This window comes from Felis catus, chromosome B2 (assembly GCF_018350175.1).
Source record: "Felis catus isolate Fca126 chromosome B2, F.catus_Fca126_mat1.0, whole genome shotgun sequence".
In the NCBI taxonomy this organism is placed as follows: domain Eukaryota; kingdom Metazoa; phylum Chordata; class Mammalia; order Carnivora; family Felidae; genus Felis; species Felis catus.
In genome coordinates, this window is record NC_058372.1 from 25,698,854 (window position 1) to 25,719,112 (window position 20,259).

Below are 20,259 nucleotides of genomic sequence, written 5' to 3' on the forward strand. Positions count from 1 at the left end.
GGATTTTGAGGGCTTCCTGTCTTACATTTAGGTCTTTCATCCATTTTGAGTTTATTTTTGTGTATGGTGTAAGAAAATGGTCCATGTTCATTCTTCTGCATGTCACTGTCCAGTTTTCCCAGCACCACTTGCTGAAAAGACTATCTTTATTCCATTGGATATTCTTTCCTGCTTTGTCAAAGATTAGTTGGCCATACGTTTGTGGGTCCATTTCTGGGTTCTCTATTCTGTTCCATTGATCTGTGTGTCTGTTCTTGTGCCACAATTCCTTCCAAAATTCTTAGCGGAGTGTTACTCTCATCTTCCTCTGGATATCTGTGGCATGCACATCTAAAGCCATTCTCTAAATAGATCAGGTCAGAGCATGGGACAGTGGGACTCTCTGTCACTGAATGAGGACTATGCATCTACTGGGACCTTCACTGGCGAACACTGAGTTTGCAGTCAGTTACAGTTTCAGATTTTTTTTTTCATGTGAACTGCTACTACAACAGGCTTCCTATCTCTGGTATTTGTGAAAAATTGATTTCTTAAAATCTAAATGTAAAACATCTATATTTTTTTGTTACACTTTTTCATATTGGTTTGGGACGACATTTCAGTCATGGGAGTTCCTTTGAATAAACATTAGATTTGTGCTTTTTGTCAATGTATTCTTTGGCTCCTTTATGACTACCGAAGTTGTTTATGAGGGAGTTAGACAGGACCATACCAAAGGCAGAGCCCTGCAGCACACCTCCAGAGACCTCAGTCCTCAAGTGAGCCAGCTTTTAGGTCATTTCCATAAACATCTAACACTCCTTTGCTGTACATGACAATCACAGGCTTTGGTAAATGCCTCTTTCTCAGTTCTAAGTTCCCAGGGCCAATTTCTTTACACCATCTTCTGCCATGTATATCGTTTCCTCTCTGTGCTCCAGTTGATTGTCCTGGGACTTACACCCCTCTTGTTTTGGCTCCATTTCCATTTAAATTAGAGTTAGCCCAACTTTTGCTTTGAAAAGGCTTTTTTCCACTCACCTTTCATCAAGACACTTTACTGAATATCATGTCATCTGTCCACACAGCTTGATTTATTCTGGACTATAAACTTCAGTCATCTATCCAGGCTTTTTTCCACCATATTCGTTAAACATCTACTATATGTTTTGTGTTTTTCTGTATACTGGGGATAGGGCAGTGAAAAACAGGGTCAAAGCCCTGTTTCCACGTGACAATTTGTGAAAAGACACAATGCATTCATAAACATGATGACTTGTGATGGCAACGGGGGCTGGAAAGCAAACAGAAAGTAACTTGGAACAAGGGCAGAGGCCTAGGGGCCAGGTTAGGTCCCAGCAAAGAGGTGGCACTGAGCAAAGACCAGACTTACAAGAAGTCAGCCATTCCAGGAAGAGGTAGTAGCAGCAACAAAGATCTGGAAGAAAGTGGGACATCTTTCAATATCTTTGAGATATTGAAAACAGATCCAGGAAATGGGCGGGGGGGTGGTGAGGTCAAAAAAACACTGACTGACAGGTATATTTGTTTTTCAAAATTAATTAATTAATTAATTAATTAAGAGAGAGCAGGCACAAGCAGGGGGAAGGGCAGAGGGACAGAGAGATAATCTTTTTAAAAAAAAATTTTTTTGGGGGGGACCTGGGTGGCTGAGTTGGTTAAGTGTCCAACTTTTGCTCAGGTCATGATCTCATGGTTTGAGAGTTCGAGCCCCATGTTGGGCTCTGTGCTGATGGCTTGGAGACTGGAGCCTGCTTCAGATTCTGAGCCTCCTTCTCTCTCTGTTCCTTCCCCACTTGCACTCTGTCTCTCAAAAATAAAGATAAAAAAATTAAAAAAAAAAATAAATTTTTTTTAACATTTATTCATACCTTTGAGAGACAGGGAGAGACAGAACATTAGTGGGGGAAAGGCAGAGAGAAAGGGAGACAGAGAATCCAAAGCAGGCTCTAGGCTCTGAGCTGTCAGCACAGAGCCTGGCACAGTGCTCGAACCCATGAACTGAGAGATCATGACCTGAGTCGAAGTTGGGCGCTTAACCGACTGAGCCACCCAGCCACCCCAGAGAAAGAAAATCTTAAGCAGGCTCCACACTCAGCGCAGAGCTTGACACAGGGGTTGATCCCAGGACACCAGGATCATGACCTGAGCAAAAATCAAGAATTGGATGTTCAACCAACTGAGCCACCCATGCGCCCTGACAGGTATGCTTCTAAGAGAAAATTAATTTTATGAATATTTCTGCTATCCTGGTAAGGGGAACTGAACTTACATGAGGAAGGAGAACTACTGGAGTGTTCCTGGCATTAAACATCTTAGCAGATGACTGGTTTTTAAAATAATGATGACATTTGGCCCTCTAGTGGATAAAGTTATGTTACACAGCTGACATTTTAACACTAGGTTTGTGCCATTATTTGTCAGAAAATAAAAGGACTAGAAGAAATTTTCATAGGTTATTTTATCTGTGTCTCTAATCTCAATCGTTAAGCTGCCCAAGAGATGAAAATGTAGCTAATGCAGAATTTCTCAGGAGCATCTAGACACCTGCAGCCACAGCCCAAGGGCCAAAATTATTCATTGTCATGAAATTGCTGTGTCTCACCTAAAGCTGTCACACCATTTATAGGAAAACATTATTTGCAGAGTGGTTTTGAGTCATTTTGCTTGTTTTAACAAGTTAAAAATAAGTTATTGAAATAAGTTTAATAATTCCTTAGGTAGATAGTAATTGTCACATTTCTCTTTTAAAATAAATACAGCTCTTGGTATGCAAAAATTAACTTTTTAAGTTTAAAATGTTTCAATGCTCATGGAATACTGTAAATTTTGTTGATGTCTTTAAAGGTTGATTATCTAAAACAAAATATCCAGAGAGCACAATAACATGGAAATAATTTACTTGTAAGAACCACATTTAACATATTCACAAAACACTGTTGTGAGACTTATAACTCCATCAAGCTTCATGTTGATTAAAAGTATAACAGTTTGCTTTAATTACAGTTTCTTTTTATTTTTTGTAATGTTTATTTTTGAGAGACAGAGAGAGCACACACTTGGGGAAGGGGCAAAGGGAGCAGAGAGAGAGAGAGAGAGAGAGAGGGAGGGAGGGAGAGGGAGAGAGAGAGAACCCCAAGCAGGCTCCTCACTGTTAGCAAAGAGCCCTACATGGGGCTCAATCTCACCAACTGTGAGATCATGACCTGAGTGGAAATCAAGAGTCGGATGCTTAACCAACTGAGTCACCCAGTCACCCCACAGTTTTTTAAATTGAATGGCCAAACAAGCTAATTCAAAATTAGCTTTTTGAAAAGAGGGAGGGGGGGAAATCAAGATTTTTGTGGGAGTGCTGGATGATCAATGATCAGCTTGTTTGAAGGTCAAGTGTAAGAGTAACTCCCTTCTACTTTCAGGATGTGGGGCAGGAGGAATAATTCAAGTGCAGGTGAAGGGTCATGAGGAAAACCCCATGGAGGACTGATGCTCCTTACTGTTGTAGGTCAAGCTGGGGCAGGAAGACTCGGTGGGAAGTAATGCTGGCAGCACCCAAGATGAGAGGCATGAAGACGTCTTCTTGTTAGGAAGAGCTCCCTTTCGCCCACCAGCATTGAGACCTCAGATTGGGAGAAAGAAGCGTGCACACAGCATTGGAGAAATCTGTGTGAACACTCGGGGAAGCTCTCCTTTCAAACCCAAACCGAGGAAGGAGTCCCTTGCATTCTACGTGGAGAGGGCACTTGTAGTCTGATGGACTTTGATTGACTTTCAATGACAGTGTCCTTCTTATAATGCCTTCTATCAGTCCATCTTGTTTTGAGCATCTGATTTTCACTTTTTTCAGTTCCTTTTCTAGAAAGTCTACTTTGCTTTGGAGCATAGATTTGGGAGCACTGAGCTTTTCATACAGTGACTTGGCATTTCAGATGACTTTACTCAAGTCTGGTGGTCTTTACAGGTGAGTCTTCATACTCTTTCATAAGAATGCCAAATTTGTGGATTCGTTTACACTTATTCCAATGAATGCAGCACGTGTTTCCCCACTCAAGCCCGGCTTTTATCTGACCGGAAACTTCTGCACAAACTGAAAAAGACTGTAAAAATTTCAGCTAGTACTGCATGGTACTACCAACTTGGGCAGACAGCTCAGAGCACAGGGGCTGGCCTCGTCTTCAGGCAACCCCACCACAGCCTGGCAAAGCCCCTACAGGACTAGCCTCAATGTCTCCTCCAGCCAGCTGGGGACTGACTCCTTACAGTCGTTGCTGGGGCTGTGTCTATCAGAGAGTGCTCCAGCACGGGACCACTTGTCACATAGCACAAGGGATAAATCTCATGGGAGAAGAGTCGGCATGAAAACTAGCTCACCTGCTCCTGTCCCTGCCCAGGACTCCTTTATCTTTTGCTCATACGTTCTACTCCTTTCTCAATATAACTCTGTAATTATAAATACAGCGACTTGTCAGGCATTTGGAGGTACATTAGTCTGTTAGATCACTTGACATTATTTTGTCTATAGTGAAATATAATGCACAGATCATAAGGATAATTGAAAAGTTAATTATAAGGCATGTACCCAAGTAACCCAGGTCAAAAAATCAAATACTCTTCCCTCCAAGTGGCCCCTCCAGATAACAGCCCCCACTTCCCCTAATAGGTAACAACTCTTCTGACTTTTGAAATCATTTTCCTTGCTTTTCTCTAAAGCAGTACAATTTGCTTTAAGCTTGATTTTGAGATTTATATAAGTGAAATAATGTTGAAATGTAATCTTTTGAAACATTTTTTAATGTTTATATATTTTTAAGGCAGAGAGAGAGAGACAGAGCTCAAGCAGGGAAGAGGCAGAGAGAGAGAGAGGGAGACACAGAATCTGAAGCAGGCTCCAGGCTCTGAGCTGTCAGCACAGAGCCTGGCTTGGGGCTCAAACTCACAAACCATAAGATTGTGACCTGAATCGAAGTTGGATGATTAACTGACTGAGTCACCCAGGTGCCCCTTGAAATGTAGTCTTTTTGAATTGATCTTCTTTTGTTCAACTTATGTTTTGGAATTTTATCCCTGTTGTGAACCCAGTAATAATTTCCCATCCCACTGGACGGACGTATCAGTTCTTGTATCTATTCTTGTACTATTGATCTTTGTAGCTCACCAGTAAAGCTACCTTGAACACTCCTGTACATGTCTTTGATGTAAATGTGAACAAATTTCCCTAGGAGAAGGAAGAATTGCCATGTCAACATTCTTAAATAACATTGAACTATTTTCCAAAGTACTTTTATCAGTTCATAATCCCCCAAGGAGTGAGAGGATTGCAGTGGCTCTATATACTTGCCCATACTTGGAATTGTTAGAATTAAAAATTTTTGTCAATATAAGGTATTTCACTAAAATTTGTATTTAACACCTTTTTATGCATTATAAACCATTTGGATTTTTCTCTTTGAAAGGGTTTATTCAAATTATTTGCCTTTTTAAAAGTTTTTATTGTGATCTGTATAAGTTATACACATGCACACACACACACACACAGACAACAGTCTTTGCTTGATTTAAAAATATTTTTTTAATGTTTTATTTATTTTTGAGACAGAGAGAGAAATAGAATGAGTGAGGGAGGATGAGAGAGAGAGGGAGACACAGAATCTGAAGCAGGCTTCAGGCTCTGAGCTGTCAGCACAGAGCCCAATGCAGGGCTCGAACTCACAAACTGTGAGATCATGACCTGAGCTGAAGTTGGACGCTTAACCAACTGAGCCACCCAGGCACCCCTTTGCTTGATTTTTTGATGGTGCTTTAAGTGGTATTTTTCTTTTAGTTTCATTTCCTGTCTGTTGCCAGTCAATAGAAATACTGATATTTTAGTCATTGTCTTGCTAAATATGCTTGGTAAATCTAAGTATAGAGCTGAATAAAATGATTAGTGCACTTACCAGAATGGCCATATATAAAACACTGCCCTTAAAGGATTTAGGATATCTTTTCTTATAATCCACAGGAATATTTACAAAAATTGGCCATATCCTGGACTATGAAGCAAGTCTCAAAACACTTCTGAAGATTAAAATAATACAGAGATCATGTTCTCTAATCACACTACAATTAACCTAGGAGTCAATAACATAGACAATTAGTTCTCAAACATCTACTGGTGCTGCTTTGAGATTTTCTCATGGGTTTTATGAACGTGGCTGTGGATCTTTGAAAAATTTATACTGCATCTCGTTTATTGTGCACCTTGAACCAGTGGTTGATGTGTTCCCACATGACAGCATAGACGGGAAGGGCTTTTTACCTGGATTTGGAGAGTTGTGTGGTTGCTGGACGTGGGAGAACAGGAAGGGCATGCGGCTTACACCTCATCCCTTGGGCACAAGCCACTGATCACAGTTAGGGGGTGGACACGCTGGATGACATGCCAGCCAGCTTCAAGCTGATTGACCCTGTGGCAGGGGAGAAAGGGGAGACAGGAAATAAGATAATCACTAACATCCAACATTTTTCATTGCTACTTTTTAATTTTTATTCAAGTATAACATACATGCAGAAAAGCACAAAAATTATGTGTACAACTCAATGTATTATCACAAAACGAATACATCTGTGTAACCACTACCCATGTCAAGAAATGCCACATTATCAGCACCCCAGAACCCTCCCCACTGTGTGCTGCTCCTACTCACCACCCTTGTGTTAAACATGAAACTGTGATTTGTTTTTGTCAGTTATGGTAAGACCACTGGTATGGAAATGATAATCATGAAGGAAATTTATACTCACAGATCCCTAGAAATAAAAGGCAAACCAGGCTACACCACGCCAGACCATGCAGAAGGCGAGAGGGCAGAGCATGGCCCAGAGCCTTTACTGGGGTTCTCACGGGAAGGAACGGGCAAGGCAAGGTAGGTACTCTAAGTAAACTTAAGGATTGGGTAATTTAAATCATTTTGCTGGGCTATGGGCTATTTAGGTGGTTTCTAGCTATCTGGTACCTGGCCCTGGGGTGATTTAGGGCAGGGGGAGCCCTGGCTTGGGGTGTGGGAGTTTGATAAAAAAGATAGATGAGAGTATGGTCACCCAACTGGTTGGTTTGTATGCCAAAGTTTCACTCTCAGGGTAATCATTCACAATCTCTAGAAATTAGCTAGCCTTGGTGGGGGCAGTCTTTCCAGGATCAGGGCCTCAAATGCCAGAGCACCAAGAATACAGAAAATAAGAAAAATATAGTCAATATAATACTCCTTCCTCCCCAGAGAGAGCATCTTTCCTGACTTCAAACACCATGAGTTAGTAGTTCTTCCTGTTTTTGAATTTTTCATAACTGGAACCATATAGCTTATACTCCTTTGTTCAACAGTGTATGGGGGAGATTCAGTCATGTTGTTGTGTATTGCTGTAGTGTATTCATTTCCACATGTAGTGTATACATGTAGTGTATTATTCTGTCGTGTTAATTCATCTAGTTTTCTGGGGCACCTGGGTGGCTCAGTCGGTTGCAGGTCAACTTTGGCTCAGGTCATGATCTCAAGGGTTCATGAGTTTGAGTCCCGCATCGAGCCCCACATCAGGCTCTGTGCTGACAATGCAGAGCTTGCTTGGGATTCTCTCTCTCTCTCTCTCTCTCTCTTTCTGCCCCTTCCCCACTCGTGCTTTCTCTCTCTCAAAAAGAAATAAATAAACTTAAAAAAAATTACCTCTTCTTCTGTTGATGGGCATTTAGGTGGTTTCCAGTTTGGGTCTAACATAAATAATGTTGCTATAAACACTCTTGTACATATTTCCGGGTGCACGTGCTCACAGCACATTTTCACTGGGTATATTCCTGGGGGTGAAATTGCTGGATCACAGTTAGGGTAAACATGTTTGAGGTTTAGTAGAAATGGCAAATATTGTCCAAACTGGCTATACCATCAGAGCGTATGAGAGTATCTCTGCATGAACTTTGGTAGTGGCCATACAGTTTAAAGCCACAAGTAGAACACTCCAGTGTTATTCAACATAATAGTTACTTTGTCTTGACCTTAGATAGTAAATGTATTGATTTAGGAATGGTTTCTTTTTATATTTGACCCAGATTACTAACTCCAGGTAAGTACAAATGCAAAATACCAGGAGAAAAAAAAAAATTCAGAACACTTTTTTTTTGCTTATGTGTCTCTGATTGTCATTTAACACATTTTCAGTGTGTCATTTAACACATTTAAGATAACTCCACTATCTTACATTGACCTCTTAGCAGAAGCTAATAAGTGGTTCTTTAAATCTGTATGAAATGATGGACAGGTTACCAGATGTGATCAAATCATTTCAACTTAATTGTGACTGGTTTCAATAAATGTTGGTTTCTTTATTCTAATAAACTATAAAGCACTCTACAATCTTAATTATTAAATTCTCGCTGCTTTTTTATTACTAGGGAGAGTATTTTTATTACTCATTACTGTAATACAGTGATTTCTTTGTTCCTTTTCATTATAAATAAGTTCTCACAGTTGAAAAAAATTAAAATGATTTAAATTACAAAGTGATTTCTTTGTTCCTTTTCATTATAAATAAGTTCTCACAGTTGAAAAAAATCACAAATCCATTCACACTATATTATCCATACTAAATAAAACAATAAGGGGGCGCCTGGGTGGCGCAGTCGGTTAAGCGTCCGACTTCAGCCAGGTCACGATCTCGCGGTCCGGGAGTTCGAGCCCTGCGTCGGGCTCTGGGCTGATGGCTCAGAGCCTGGAGCCTGCTTCCGATTCTGTGTCTCCCTCTCTCTCTGCCCCTCCCTCGTTCATGCTCTGTCTCTCCCTGTCTCAAAAATAAATAAAACGTTTAAAAAAAAAAAACCAATAGGATTTTTCCTCTGCCCCCTTTTCATGTTGAGATTTGCCAAAAAAAAAAAAAAACAAACCACAAAAACAAACAAACAAAAAACAGGGGAGAAGTTCCATGATGCAGAATTATTTCATACCCTCAATACTATAAATTTTGGTTAAACTACAAACCCAGATCTTTAAAGGGAGAAACAAAAGCCCCACAGAAATAGTTATTGCCTTTACTATTCAACCATAGCCATCCGGTCTGTTTTAACAGTCCAGGAAGAAAAACTGATGAGTCTACACTTTAGCATAGTGGCTAAGAAATACTTCATTCAAACAGATGTGAGTTGTCATTATGTGTGATATGTGAGCTGACTGTTGGTGTAGTCATCACCTGTGAGGAAGTATTGGGGCTGAGTTTTCACTTTGGTACTAGAAAGAGTGACATCAAGGATGCTGTTGGGAGCTGTTTCTGTTTTCTCTTATCCCGGAGGCCCCCTTTTTCTCTTAGGCAAGAGGTCCCAAATTTGTTCTCCACACCAAGAAATAAATACAAACAAATAACCTCAGAGTTTGGAGTATATCATACATAGATGGGACTAAAAAATTTGCCCTCTAAGAGGTGACACATTATAATCATCTCAGTCATTCATATTTTAGTAAGAAATGGCCCATCAGATCCTTGCCAGGGATCTGAGATTGCCTAGAACTCAGAGAAATGCTGATTCCCTGGGGAGGACACTGCTCCTGGCGCGGAGCCCACACTCACCTCAGCCTCTATGGAAGCACACAGACTCCTAGGACGTCATCTGGGGTAAGAGCCAACGCCCTGCCCACCCCGGCGGCACACCCCTTCCGCAACTATAAAGGCCTTTGGCCGAGGCGCTTCTTCCTACACCTCGCGCCCCACTTCCCGGAGCCCGTCCAGTGCGGAGTCGGTAAGACCAGGGCCAGGGGCACGCGCAATGGGAGGTGGGCCGGGCGGGACAGGCCAGCCCGGGGCTCCGAAGGGCCCGGAGCTCTGGATGCCTGGTGATCTCCGCAGGCTCCGCCCGTCCGCGCCCACCGCTGCTGGCGCGGCATTCCTGCGCCCCGGACGCCACCTCCCCCAGCCGTGCGCCCCGCCCCCGGGCGCCCCCGATCACCCTCCACCGCTGCTGGGCTTCCAGGCTAGGCCGGCCAGCTGAAGACTGAGGTCGGGCTTGTCGGCAGAACCGTAGCCTGAGATCAGAATGTTTTCCTTCCTGTTCTCTCTTTTTCCCTGATCTGTTTGTGACAGTTTCCAGGCGGCCCGGGCTGGTGCTCGTTTCTGGCTTCTCCTTTCTGCGGATGGAGGAGGGGAAAGGAGACCAGTGCGATCCTAGAGATTCTTTATCAACAACAAAAATGTAGTTAATGACTTACACGCTAAGCAGCCGGCACAGCTAGTAGTCTTCCCTGCCTACATGCGGGGACATTGAGGCTCTGATAGAAGTCACGATAGTTAAGTGGGTGGCTGGTCCCAGAGGTCAGGTGCACCTACTTGTGCGCTGCCTCGCAGGAGTAGCCTGTCACCTTGTCCCTGTCGGGCTGCCTTGCCTAACTTGGACCTGCGTTGGGGTTTTCAACTCCCACATCCTACGCTAGCTATGAGACTTGGGATTCTTAACCTCTGGAAACGTTAGACTGAATCTCAATAATGAGGACAATTATATCTCCTTTAGTGGAATTTGCTATAGTGCACAGGTAGGTAGTTATGATTTTCTAACTAGAAACATTCTTATTTCAGGTAAATATGGGCGGTGGATTCATTGCCCAAAGGAATGAGAGGCTTGAACCAAAGGAGCATGGAAATGTGTGTGCTCCTAAACTTAGGAAAGGCCCAGAGTGGGCCCCTCCTCAGGCTCACCAGTCTGCAAGCTCAGAGCCTTTTAGGGTAGCCTGAGTCCCGATCCTGTGTCCCTGCTGAGTCCCTCGCCAGTCATCCCTACTCCTGCATTTGTGCACATGCTCTCCTGAAAATAGAGAGAGAGATAGAGAAAGTGCAAGTTTCATGGCGGTTGGCACAACCTGAGGAGGACATGGGGAAATGCGGTTGCCTAATTTGCTGGTGTGGGCAGTGGGCAACTTGGGGCCTCTGTTTTGTGTTGCAGTCTTCACCATGGAGCAGCTGAGCACAGCAAACACCCAGTTCGCGGTGGACATGTTCCACGCTATGAATGAGGACAGTCCTACTGGGAATATATTCTTCTCTCCCTTAAGCATTTCATCAGCATTGGCCATGATCTTTCTGGGGACTCAAGGTGCTACTGCAGTACAGGTGTCCAAGGTCAGCAGAAACACCCAAAGACAACCTGCTTTTCCTTCCATCTCCCTGCTGATGGCTAGTCTCTACTGAAAAGTGCCTTTGAGTTCTTACAGTGTGTTTTTAAAACTGTACTTTTGTGTTCCACAACTATACATGGTGAGGTCAGACTATCAGAAGAATCCCCAAGGACCATCCATTTGTATGCAGGCTTTCATTCACAATCGGGTCCTTACAGAGCACCTGCTATGTGCCAGCCACCGGTTTTTGTTTGGCTGAGGGAACAGCAGCGAAGAAAGCCGACAAAGCCCCTGCAGTGTGCCCCTTGTAGTCCAGTGGGCTTTCCTGTAAGCCATCGCATCTCTTCCTGAACTAAGATTTACCAGTTTCTGCCTCGCATGTGATGCCCTGCTCCTCATAAGTAATGTCTATTATTTAACATTACTTTCCAGCATAATGACACATGGGAAACACACATAGTGAAGCTGGCAGTGGTCAGCTTTTAAGGGGACAAGGCAACTGTGTGATTCTGTATTCCCTCTGCCTAGCTCCGTGCCTGGCACCAAGTGTGGCTCACTGGGCTGTGACGTGGCTGTGTGAGCGGGAGGGCCCTGCAGGGAGAGACAAGTGAAGCGTAGCAGCTGTTAAGGGCAGGTCACTAGCACAGCAGGAGAAGCAGCTGCAGTGCCTCGCCCTCCTCCTGTCCTTAGTGGGTGGGGAGGGCACTTCTGTACTAGATAGTCTTTAATTCTGAGAGGGGAACTCTGGCTTTGCTCGGAATCTAGGGAAAAGGAATGCTGAAAGTGGTCTAACATACCAGTCACAAAGCGCACAGCACCTGCAGCTAGGGACAGTCCAGCCCTGGATTCAAGCTGACCTGTTCCAGCTATAAAGCTTCTACTGCTGTACTTTATGGAGAACAGTCATCTTTATCAGTGCAGATATGACAGCATTTAAAAATTTTCAAAAATCCACTTTTTTTTTTACCCCCCCCTGGTACTAATTGTTAGTTGCTCTCGCAGGGTAATATCAGCTTCATTTTGAGGCTTTTCAGGGACTTTATGACTTCAGTAAATAATAGTTTTAAGCGCCACCCCCCCATTTCAATTGAAGCAGATTGAGCATAGCAACTATGCAAACATTCCATATCTTGGTGATTGAATGGACTTTGTACACTGTATAGGTTTGTTCTTTGTGTCTTAAGAGCAAGGAGCCAGCCCAGGCCTCATAAAACCATAAAGGGACTTTTGATTTGTAACTGATACATGGGGGATTAAACTTTTGCCAAATGTTAAATTTAAAGAAGTTATTTTTAAATAAGTGAGTTACTGATGCTAATGGTATAAGAAAAAAAAATCCTTCTATCTGTAATATCTTTGTGTTCCTGCATAGGTAATGATTCTTATTTTTACTGTTTATTTCTGAGAAATTTCAGTGAAATTATATTAGATTCAGAATAAGACATAAACATACCATTTGGAATTTTCTTTGGATAAAAAAGCAGACTTGTATAAATATTTAGGTTATTAACCCCTTATATTGCAGAGCTATAATTTTAACAAAAAGTGATGTAAAAGCAGTTTCTAGTGTTGTAATTATTGTGTGTCACAAAACTATACATTTTGGATTCTCTATTATTTGTTCTCCAATGAGAAATTAATACAATATTGGGCTGGGGATCATGAATAATCAGTAATAAAAACCCATTAATTTAATATGATGGAAGCAAATGCCAAGGAATCACTTTATAATTTCAAACCAAATGGTTATAGAAAGAATGTTTTCTTTATTTTAGGCTCTTCATTTTGATACAGTTGAGGAGATTCATTCAAGATTTCAGAGTCTGAATGCCGATATCAACAAACGCGGAGCCTCCTATATTCTGAAACTTGCTAATAGGTTGTATGGAGACAAGAACTATAATTTCCTCCCTGTGAGTACTTTGCACTTCATGTTCAAATGCTTACTAGACAGGGGCACCTGGGTGGCTCAGTTGGTTGAGTGTCCAACTCTTGATTTCAGCTCAGGTCATGATCCCAAGGTTGTGGGATCCAGCCCCATGTCCAGCTCTGTGCTGAGCTTGGAACCTGCTTAAGATTCCCCCCTGCCCCCACCTCTATCTCTGTCCTTCTCCCCCACTTTCCCCTGCTCATGCATGCTCTCTCTCTCTCTCTCTCCAAAATTAAAAAAAAATTTTTTTTGATGTTTAGAGAGAGAGAGAGAGAGAGAGACAGCTCGAGCAGGGGAGGGGCAGAGAAAGGGAGACACAGAGTCCAAAGCAGGCTCCAGGCGCTGAGCTGTCAGCACAGAGCCCATTGTGGAGGTGGAACTCACAAGCGGTAAGATCAGGACCTAAGTTGAAGTTGGACACTTAACTGACTGAGCCACCTAGGTGCCCCCCCCCTAAAATTAAAAAAAAAAAACAATAAAAACAATAAAACACTCACTAGACAACGCAGATTTTTTTCTAGCATAATCAAGTTCATAGAAATCAGTTTTAATTGTTATAAAAATCCAGAAAAATGGTACAGAATGAAAACATATGACAGTCAGAATTCTTATTAATCCATGTGGTTTAATTTTATAATCTTCACAGTGAAAAGATTTACCCTGGCTGTTTTACTAAACCATGAATTCCACAATTCATTTCCAAGTACAATCAGTATGTTCTTATTTATGAAAATGTTAGCCAAGGTTGGAAAGGAATTGGTAAATTTTATACAATACCGAAACTACTGAACAGCAGTACTACAGTACTTAAAAACTATGGTACTTAAAAATAGCTAAGATGGTAAACTTAATGTTATGTGTTTTTTTACCATAATGAAAAAATATAAAGTTAGAATTTTTTTGTTACAATGAAATTTATACCTTTTGGGACCATTTCTGCTTTGAACTATTTTAGGAAACAAACATTTCCTGTTTGTGTTTTTTTAAACAGGAATTCTTAGCTTCAACTCAGAAAATGTATGGTGCTGAATTGGCCAGTGTAGATTTTCAGCAAGCCTCTGAAGAAGCAAGGAAGGTGATTAATGAGTGGGTCAAAGGGCAGACAGAAGGTGAGAGACCAGGCAGAACCTAATCATTCTCCTCCTGCCAGCTTCCCCACCTGCATCTGATTCCCCCTTCTTTTTTCCTGTTGCCTCATCCTGACTCTGGGAATCTAGGAGTTCATCCGGGGAATGAGCTCTGCACTGCCCAGTTGGACAGCGTTTGGGTGTAGAAATTCTTCCAAGAGGAAACTTCAACATGATTTAACTGAAATAGCTAAATACATTTCCCCCCATATGTTCCCAAAGCTACATTTTAAAATTAAAACTCACATTGTAGAATAAAAGGAATAAAAAAATTTGAGGAAAATCCAGCCTGGCCCCAATTAGTTAATATACATATGGAAAGAAATATCCTAATACTTGTGAATGAATATTTACAAGCTGCTGTGGTCATAAATAATTTTTGTGAACTTCTTGTCTAAGAAATCAGGGATGGTAGCTGGGACTGTCTGGTACAACTCTCTCTAGTCTAGTCATGGAAGGAGTCAGGGCACCGAACACTTGTCTTCCATACGAAGAACTGTTCATGGCCACGCTGTGGTCAAGGTGGATCCTGTGTTTCAGTGGAGTAGCTGTCCTACCTTTTGGATATTTATTAAAATCTTTTGTTTTGTTTTGTGAGAGAGAGAGAGAGAGAGAGAGAGAGAGAGAGAGAGAGAGTAGGCTTCTGCTTAGAGGATTTGAAAAAGTGATTTACTAGTGACTCAAAATATTTTCATCAAGGATTTTTTTTTTCCTGAAAAAGACTGGCCATTCACAAAATCAGCCTCACTGTTTACCACAAACTCCAGAAAATGAGAATTTTCTTGTTTTGGCCCTTTACCCTTTTATTTGGCATATTTAAAGTGCAAACGTGCTAGTAGGGTTTTCCTAACTTAATACCATGTTAAAGGAAAGTTAAGTACAGAATATGCTTTTGAATTGCATTTCGGGGAGAATCAAATGTCAGTTCCAAATTGGAATTCGGATGTGTGGATCTTTTTTAAAAGTTAACTGTATCATTTTAGGGAAAATCCTGGAACTATTGGCTCCAGGTGTGGTTGACAGCATGACTAAGCTTGTGCTAGTGAATGCCATCTATTTCAAAGGGAATTGGGAGGAGGAGTTCATTAAGGAAGCCACTGACAATAAGCCCTTCCGCTTGAATAAGGTAAGGTGATGTAACTGGCTCAAATTCCTCTTTGCTCTAAGGATATGCAGATAAAAAGTGAGTGATTTTTTTTTCCAACTCTCCAGAAAGAGACAAAAATGGTGAAAATGATGTATCAAAAGAAGAGATTCCCATATGGCTACATCGAGGACCTTAAGTGCCGTGTACTAGAACTGCCTTACCGAGGCAAGGAACTCAGCATGATTATCCTGCTGCCAGATGACATTGAGGATGAGTCCACAGGTCTCAAGAAGGTAACCGTTCCCAGCTTCATGCTTCACGTGTCCTGATGTATCGATTCTGCCTTGTGTGGTCGTGGGTGCTCACGCTGGCAGTAGGTGCTTGTTATGTGTTTACTGATGTGACTTTTCTTTCCAATGCTCTGTCATTCCTTTGTAAAGTAGCTTATGGACGTTACTACTCGAGCCCTAAGTTTCAATTTTCAGCTACTGTCAGTGAACAGGTGTGGTGGAGAACATCTAAAGATTTATATTAAATGTAACATGGGCCAGTGGCAGCTCATGGCAACTCTCCTAAAAGAACTTTAGGGGAAAGGGAAATGTAATGAAAGTTGTTTTTTGAAACAAATTTTTGAAAATTAAAACCCCCAGGGGTGCCTGGGGCGGCTTAGTTGGGTAAGTATCTGACTTCGACTCAGGTCATGATCTCGCAGTTCCTGAGTTCGAGCCCTGCGATGGGCTCTGTGCTGACAGCTCAGAGCCTGGAGTCAGCTTAGGATTCTGTGACTCCCTCTCTCTTTCTTCCCCTCCCCTGCTCATGCTCTGTCTCTGTCTCTCAAAAAATAAATATGTTAAAATTTTTTTTTAAAATTTGAAAACCCCAAAACATTATACTACGTAGTTTCATCATGTGCTATAAAACCCTATTACACTGCTCATTCTTGCTGCAATTCATATAGATTGTGAATTAAATTTCCAATAGCTACACAGCAGAAAAAAACTCATGTGACATGTTGGCTTGAGTGCTAAGCCTGTGTTCTAATATGAACTTTGTATGTGATTCCTATTCTGTGTCATTTAAAGGGTATGCCATCTTATGTCAGGACTCAGAATAGGCAAAACTGTTAAGAGTATGGTTTTCTTCAGCATCTCTAGGCTGCTGTGTGGTTTTTCTCTACCCTGTCCCTGATCAAACTTGCTTTCAGGAAGAGATGTAATATTAGCCATTTCCAAGTACAGAGTATGTATTAGAATCAACATGTTCTTTTTTTCAGTTGTATCTCCATATTCGTCTCTTTCTCGGATTATATAAAAAGAGTCTCTAGCCTCATGAAAGAAATAATCAGCATCATTAGAACAAGTGGGTAATGGTTCTGTTCTAGCCCAATAGTAGTAATTATAACAGTAATGAAAATAGCTGTCTTTTATACTATGTGCCAAGCACTTTATGTATATTAACTAATTTAATACTCACACAATGCCGTAGGTAGGTACTATTGTTACTCCTTTTTAAATGAGGAACTAGGTCTTTTTCTATTTTTACTTAGGAATGAAATCTATTAGAGATTACTTCAACTCTGTGAGGTTCACAGATAACCTCTGTGATCAATGGGATTCAGAATAAGTAGAAGAAAGCTCTAAAATCTTCCCTTATACCACTTGACTGGTTAGGGTAACACAGCCATCATGGCCTATAACAGTAAGCTGGTGTGCTGGTGTGGTAGGAGCTTAGTAATTCCTGGGTGGATGGATGGGTGGGAAGGTGAGTGTATGGGTGGGTAGGTAGATGGATACTTGATGGGCCCAATGTCCATAGTTCCTGTACTTGGGCGCTTGATGGCCTGGAACACAGCTCTGTTATATTATCACTAACCACTGAAAGAAATGAAATCTTTCAAATGGAATCTGTTTCAGCACAAGACATGGAGGAGACTGATGAGCAACTGATAAAACGGGTCCATTCATTTTAATAATGCTTTATTAGTTTACTTATCTAAAACTGTTTTCACCTCTTCTTTTTACTGTTCTCATTCCAGATTGAGGAACAATTGACTTTGGAAAAACTGCGTGGGTGGACCAAAGCTGAGAATCTGGATCGCATTGAAGTCAAAGTCTACTTGCCCAGGTTCAAGCTGGAAGAGAGCTACGACCTTAACTCCCACCTATCCCGCCTGGGTGTAAAGGATCTTTTTAGTAGCAGCAAGGCTGATCTGTCCGGCATGTCAGGAGCTAGAGATCTTTTCATATCAAAAATTGTCCATAAGTCCTTTGTGGAAGTCAATGAGGAGGGCACAGAGGCGGCGGCTGCCACAGCAGGCGTTGCCACCTTTACCATGCTGATGCCCGAGGAGGAATTTGTTGCCGACCATCCATTCATTTTCTTTATTAAGCATAATCCCTCTGCTAACATCCTGTTCTTGGGCAGATTGTCTTCCCCTTAGAAACTGGAAATACAACGTCATGCTTAGAGCTTTATTACCTGCACTTTCAATGGTGACAATTTTCATATATCTTTACCAATAAAACTACCATCTGAAAAAAGATCTTTAATTTCCTTTGTAAGTTCAGCTCTGTTGGCTGTTTACATACACCCATGAAATGTGTAGATTCTTGACAACATAGTAGTCTATAAACTTGCTATGCTCTCCTGATGGCCAAAGGAAACATGATAATACTATAATTTAGTTTACAGACAGAATTTTGGAAGCCGAAATAGACATTGATTGTAGAAGGGAGGCTAAAAAATGGATATTCAATTGAAATATAGGAGGGCACTTCAATTAAGAGTCTGGGTTGTAAAGACAAACTTGCCTTGGCCAATATTTCTAATCCCTTGTTCTATAAGATTAGTATTTTTTAATTGTTCTTATTCTTTCAAACTATTAAAGAGTCACTGGTGATAGCCTGCCTTCCCTTTTTTTGTTGCCCTTTCTCCTCCCTTATATGGTGTTTGTGTGGGATCACATGGAGTCAAGGAGTGGGTGTCTTATCATAAAAGATTCCAAGAAATGACAAAAAGAATAATGTAGTGGCACAGACTGTTAAGCAAAGAGGGGGTACAAAGATCTCACTTGTTAGCCATCTTCTTGCATGGTTCCTGATAAACGTTCTTGGTTTCCATCATGTGATACATGTTTTTATGGCAATGGGGTGGCTTTATGCAATGCTGTGGTGTGGAGTTTGGAGAGGGTCTGATCAATATACATGTACTCCTTGGGATAAGGCTTGAAATGATACATTTTCTTGCTCCCACGAAACCAGTGGGCTGGTTAATAAACTTTCCTAAGATTCTGCAAGCCAGACTGATCTCAGTTCGCTTGTTCACTCTGATCTTAGACAAGCCAAGAATAAAACAGAATTCTTGGCCTGACAGTACTGATGTCCGTGATGGCAAGAAGTGAGAATACAGGATAAAAACAACATCTTAGCAAATCTGTTGCCAGCAAGCTTTCCCTCCTTCATTTCTTCTTACAGAAGGAAATAAGGTAAAAACTCTAAAGTCTGTGCATTGTCTGGGAAGAGGATAAACGTACAGTTACAGCTACAGTCTATTTTAATGAGTTTAGGGTGCATGTTGTACAGTCTGAAGTGACCACTGGAAGAATAGTAAAAGGGTTTATAACTTTCAAAATAAACCAAAGAGAAAAAGGGAATAACAAAAAATGATCAATCCAAAAAAGAGGAAAGAAAGAAGAGAGAAAGGCATGCAAAGCACGCATGACAGATACCAAGATGGTATATTAAACTCCCAAGTATTTAAGTAATGACTTAAAATGCAAAATTGGCTAAAAGTGTTCCAGTTACAAGACAAAGGTGGTCAGGCTAGACTGGAAAAATACCATATGGTGTTTACAGAAAATATGTTTATAACATAAAAATAGAGTTTGGGGCACCTGGATGGCTCAGTCGTTTAAGCATCTGACTCTTGATTTTGTCTCAGGTCATGATGTCACAGTCATGGTATCAAGCCCTGTGCTGGGCATGGAGCCTGCTTAAGATTCTCTCTCTCTCTCTCTCTCTCTCTCTCTTTCTCTCCCCACCCCCATCATGCTCTCTCTCTCAAAAAAATTGAGTTTGAAATAAAATGAATGGAAAAGATATATACGGTACAAATACCATAGAAGTAGATATAGCTATAAATATTTTTGGTGAAATATGGCGAGTGGTTCTCATATTTACCTGACAATGTAAGAGGCCAAGAATATCCAACACATTCTTGAAAACCAGGAGAGAGGATATACTTAATTGAATCAAGACTTATTCTAATCACTATCAATTCCCTCTTTTATTCTCAAAATTTAATCAATTTGGATACTAAGTCATATGGTCATTATATTTATGACAAATGTAGCACCTCAAAGTTGGGAGTGAAGGGAGAAAATTTTCAAAAAATTGTTCCGGAATAGTAGGAAAAAATGGAAAACAATTCAAATTGATTCAAAAATTAACACCAGCGGGACTTCACTATGAAAGCAAAATAATAAAGCTTTTAATTTTTAAAAATGTCTTATTTATTTTTGAGAGAGAGAGAGTGCAAGCAGGTGATAGGAAGAGAGAGAGGGAGACACAGAATCCAAAGCAGGCTCCAGGCTCTGAGCTAACAGCACAGAGCCCGATGTGGGGCTTAAACCCACAAACTGTGAGATCATGACTTGAGCTGAAGTCGGACGCTCAACTGACTGAGCCACCCAGGCACCCCAACAATAAAGCTTTTTAGAAGGTAATATACAAATATATTTTCATGAACTTGTGATTTCTTTATAGGACACACACACTTTTTTGTTAAATTTATTTCTAGGCATTTGGACATTTTTTTTTATGATAAATTGAGCCAAGTGAAAATTAAGAACTTTAGTTCTGTAACACACACCATTAAGAGAAAGAGAAGGTAAGCCTCGGGATAGTCAATATAGGCCAGTGCCCTAGGAGGGTAACATCTGAGTATTGGTCTGAGAGAATGTCCCCGAAGGCAGGGTTTCCAAGTCTGAAAGCTTTCCCT

The 20,259-nt window shown here is 41.2% G+C and overlaps 1 protein-coding gene across 1 annotated transcript; it reads left to right on the forward strand.

Moving 5' to 3' along the window:
* Window positions 1-9,617: 9,617 nt before the first annotated feature.
* SERPINB1 (serpin family B member 1) lies at window positions 9,618-18,556 on the forward strand. Its single transcript, XM_003985852.5, has 7 exons — window positions 9,618-9,751; window positions 10,946-11,121; window positions 12,893-13,030; window positions 14,039-14,156; window positions 15,158-15,300; window positions 15,387-15,554; window positions 17,297-18,556. The coding sequence occupies exons 2-7, from the start codon at window positions 10,954-10,956 to the stop codon at window positions 17,699-17,701; spliced, it is 1,140 nt and encodes a 379-aa protein (XP_003985901.2). The 5' UTR covers window positions 9,618-9,751; window positions 10,946-10,953; the 3' UTR covers window positions 17,702-18,556.
* Window positions 18,557-20,259: the final 1,703 nt, after the last annotated feature.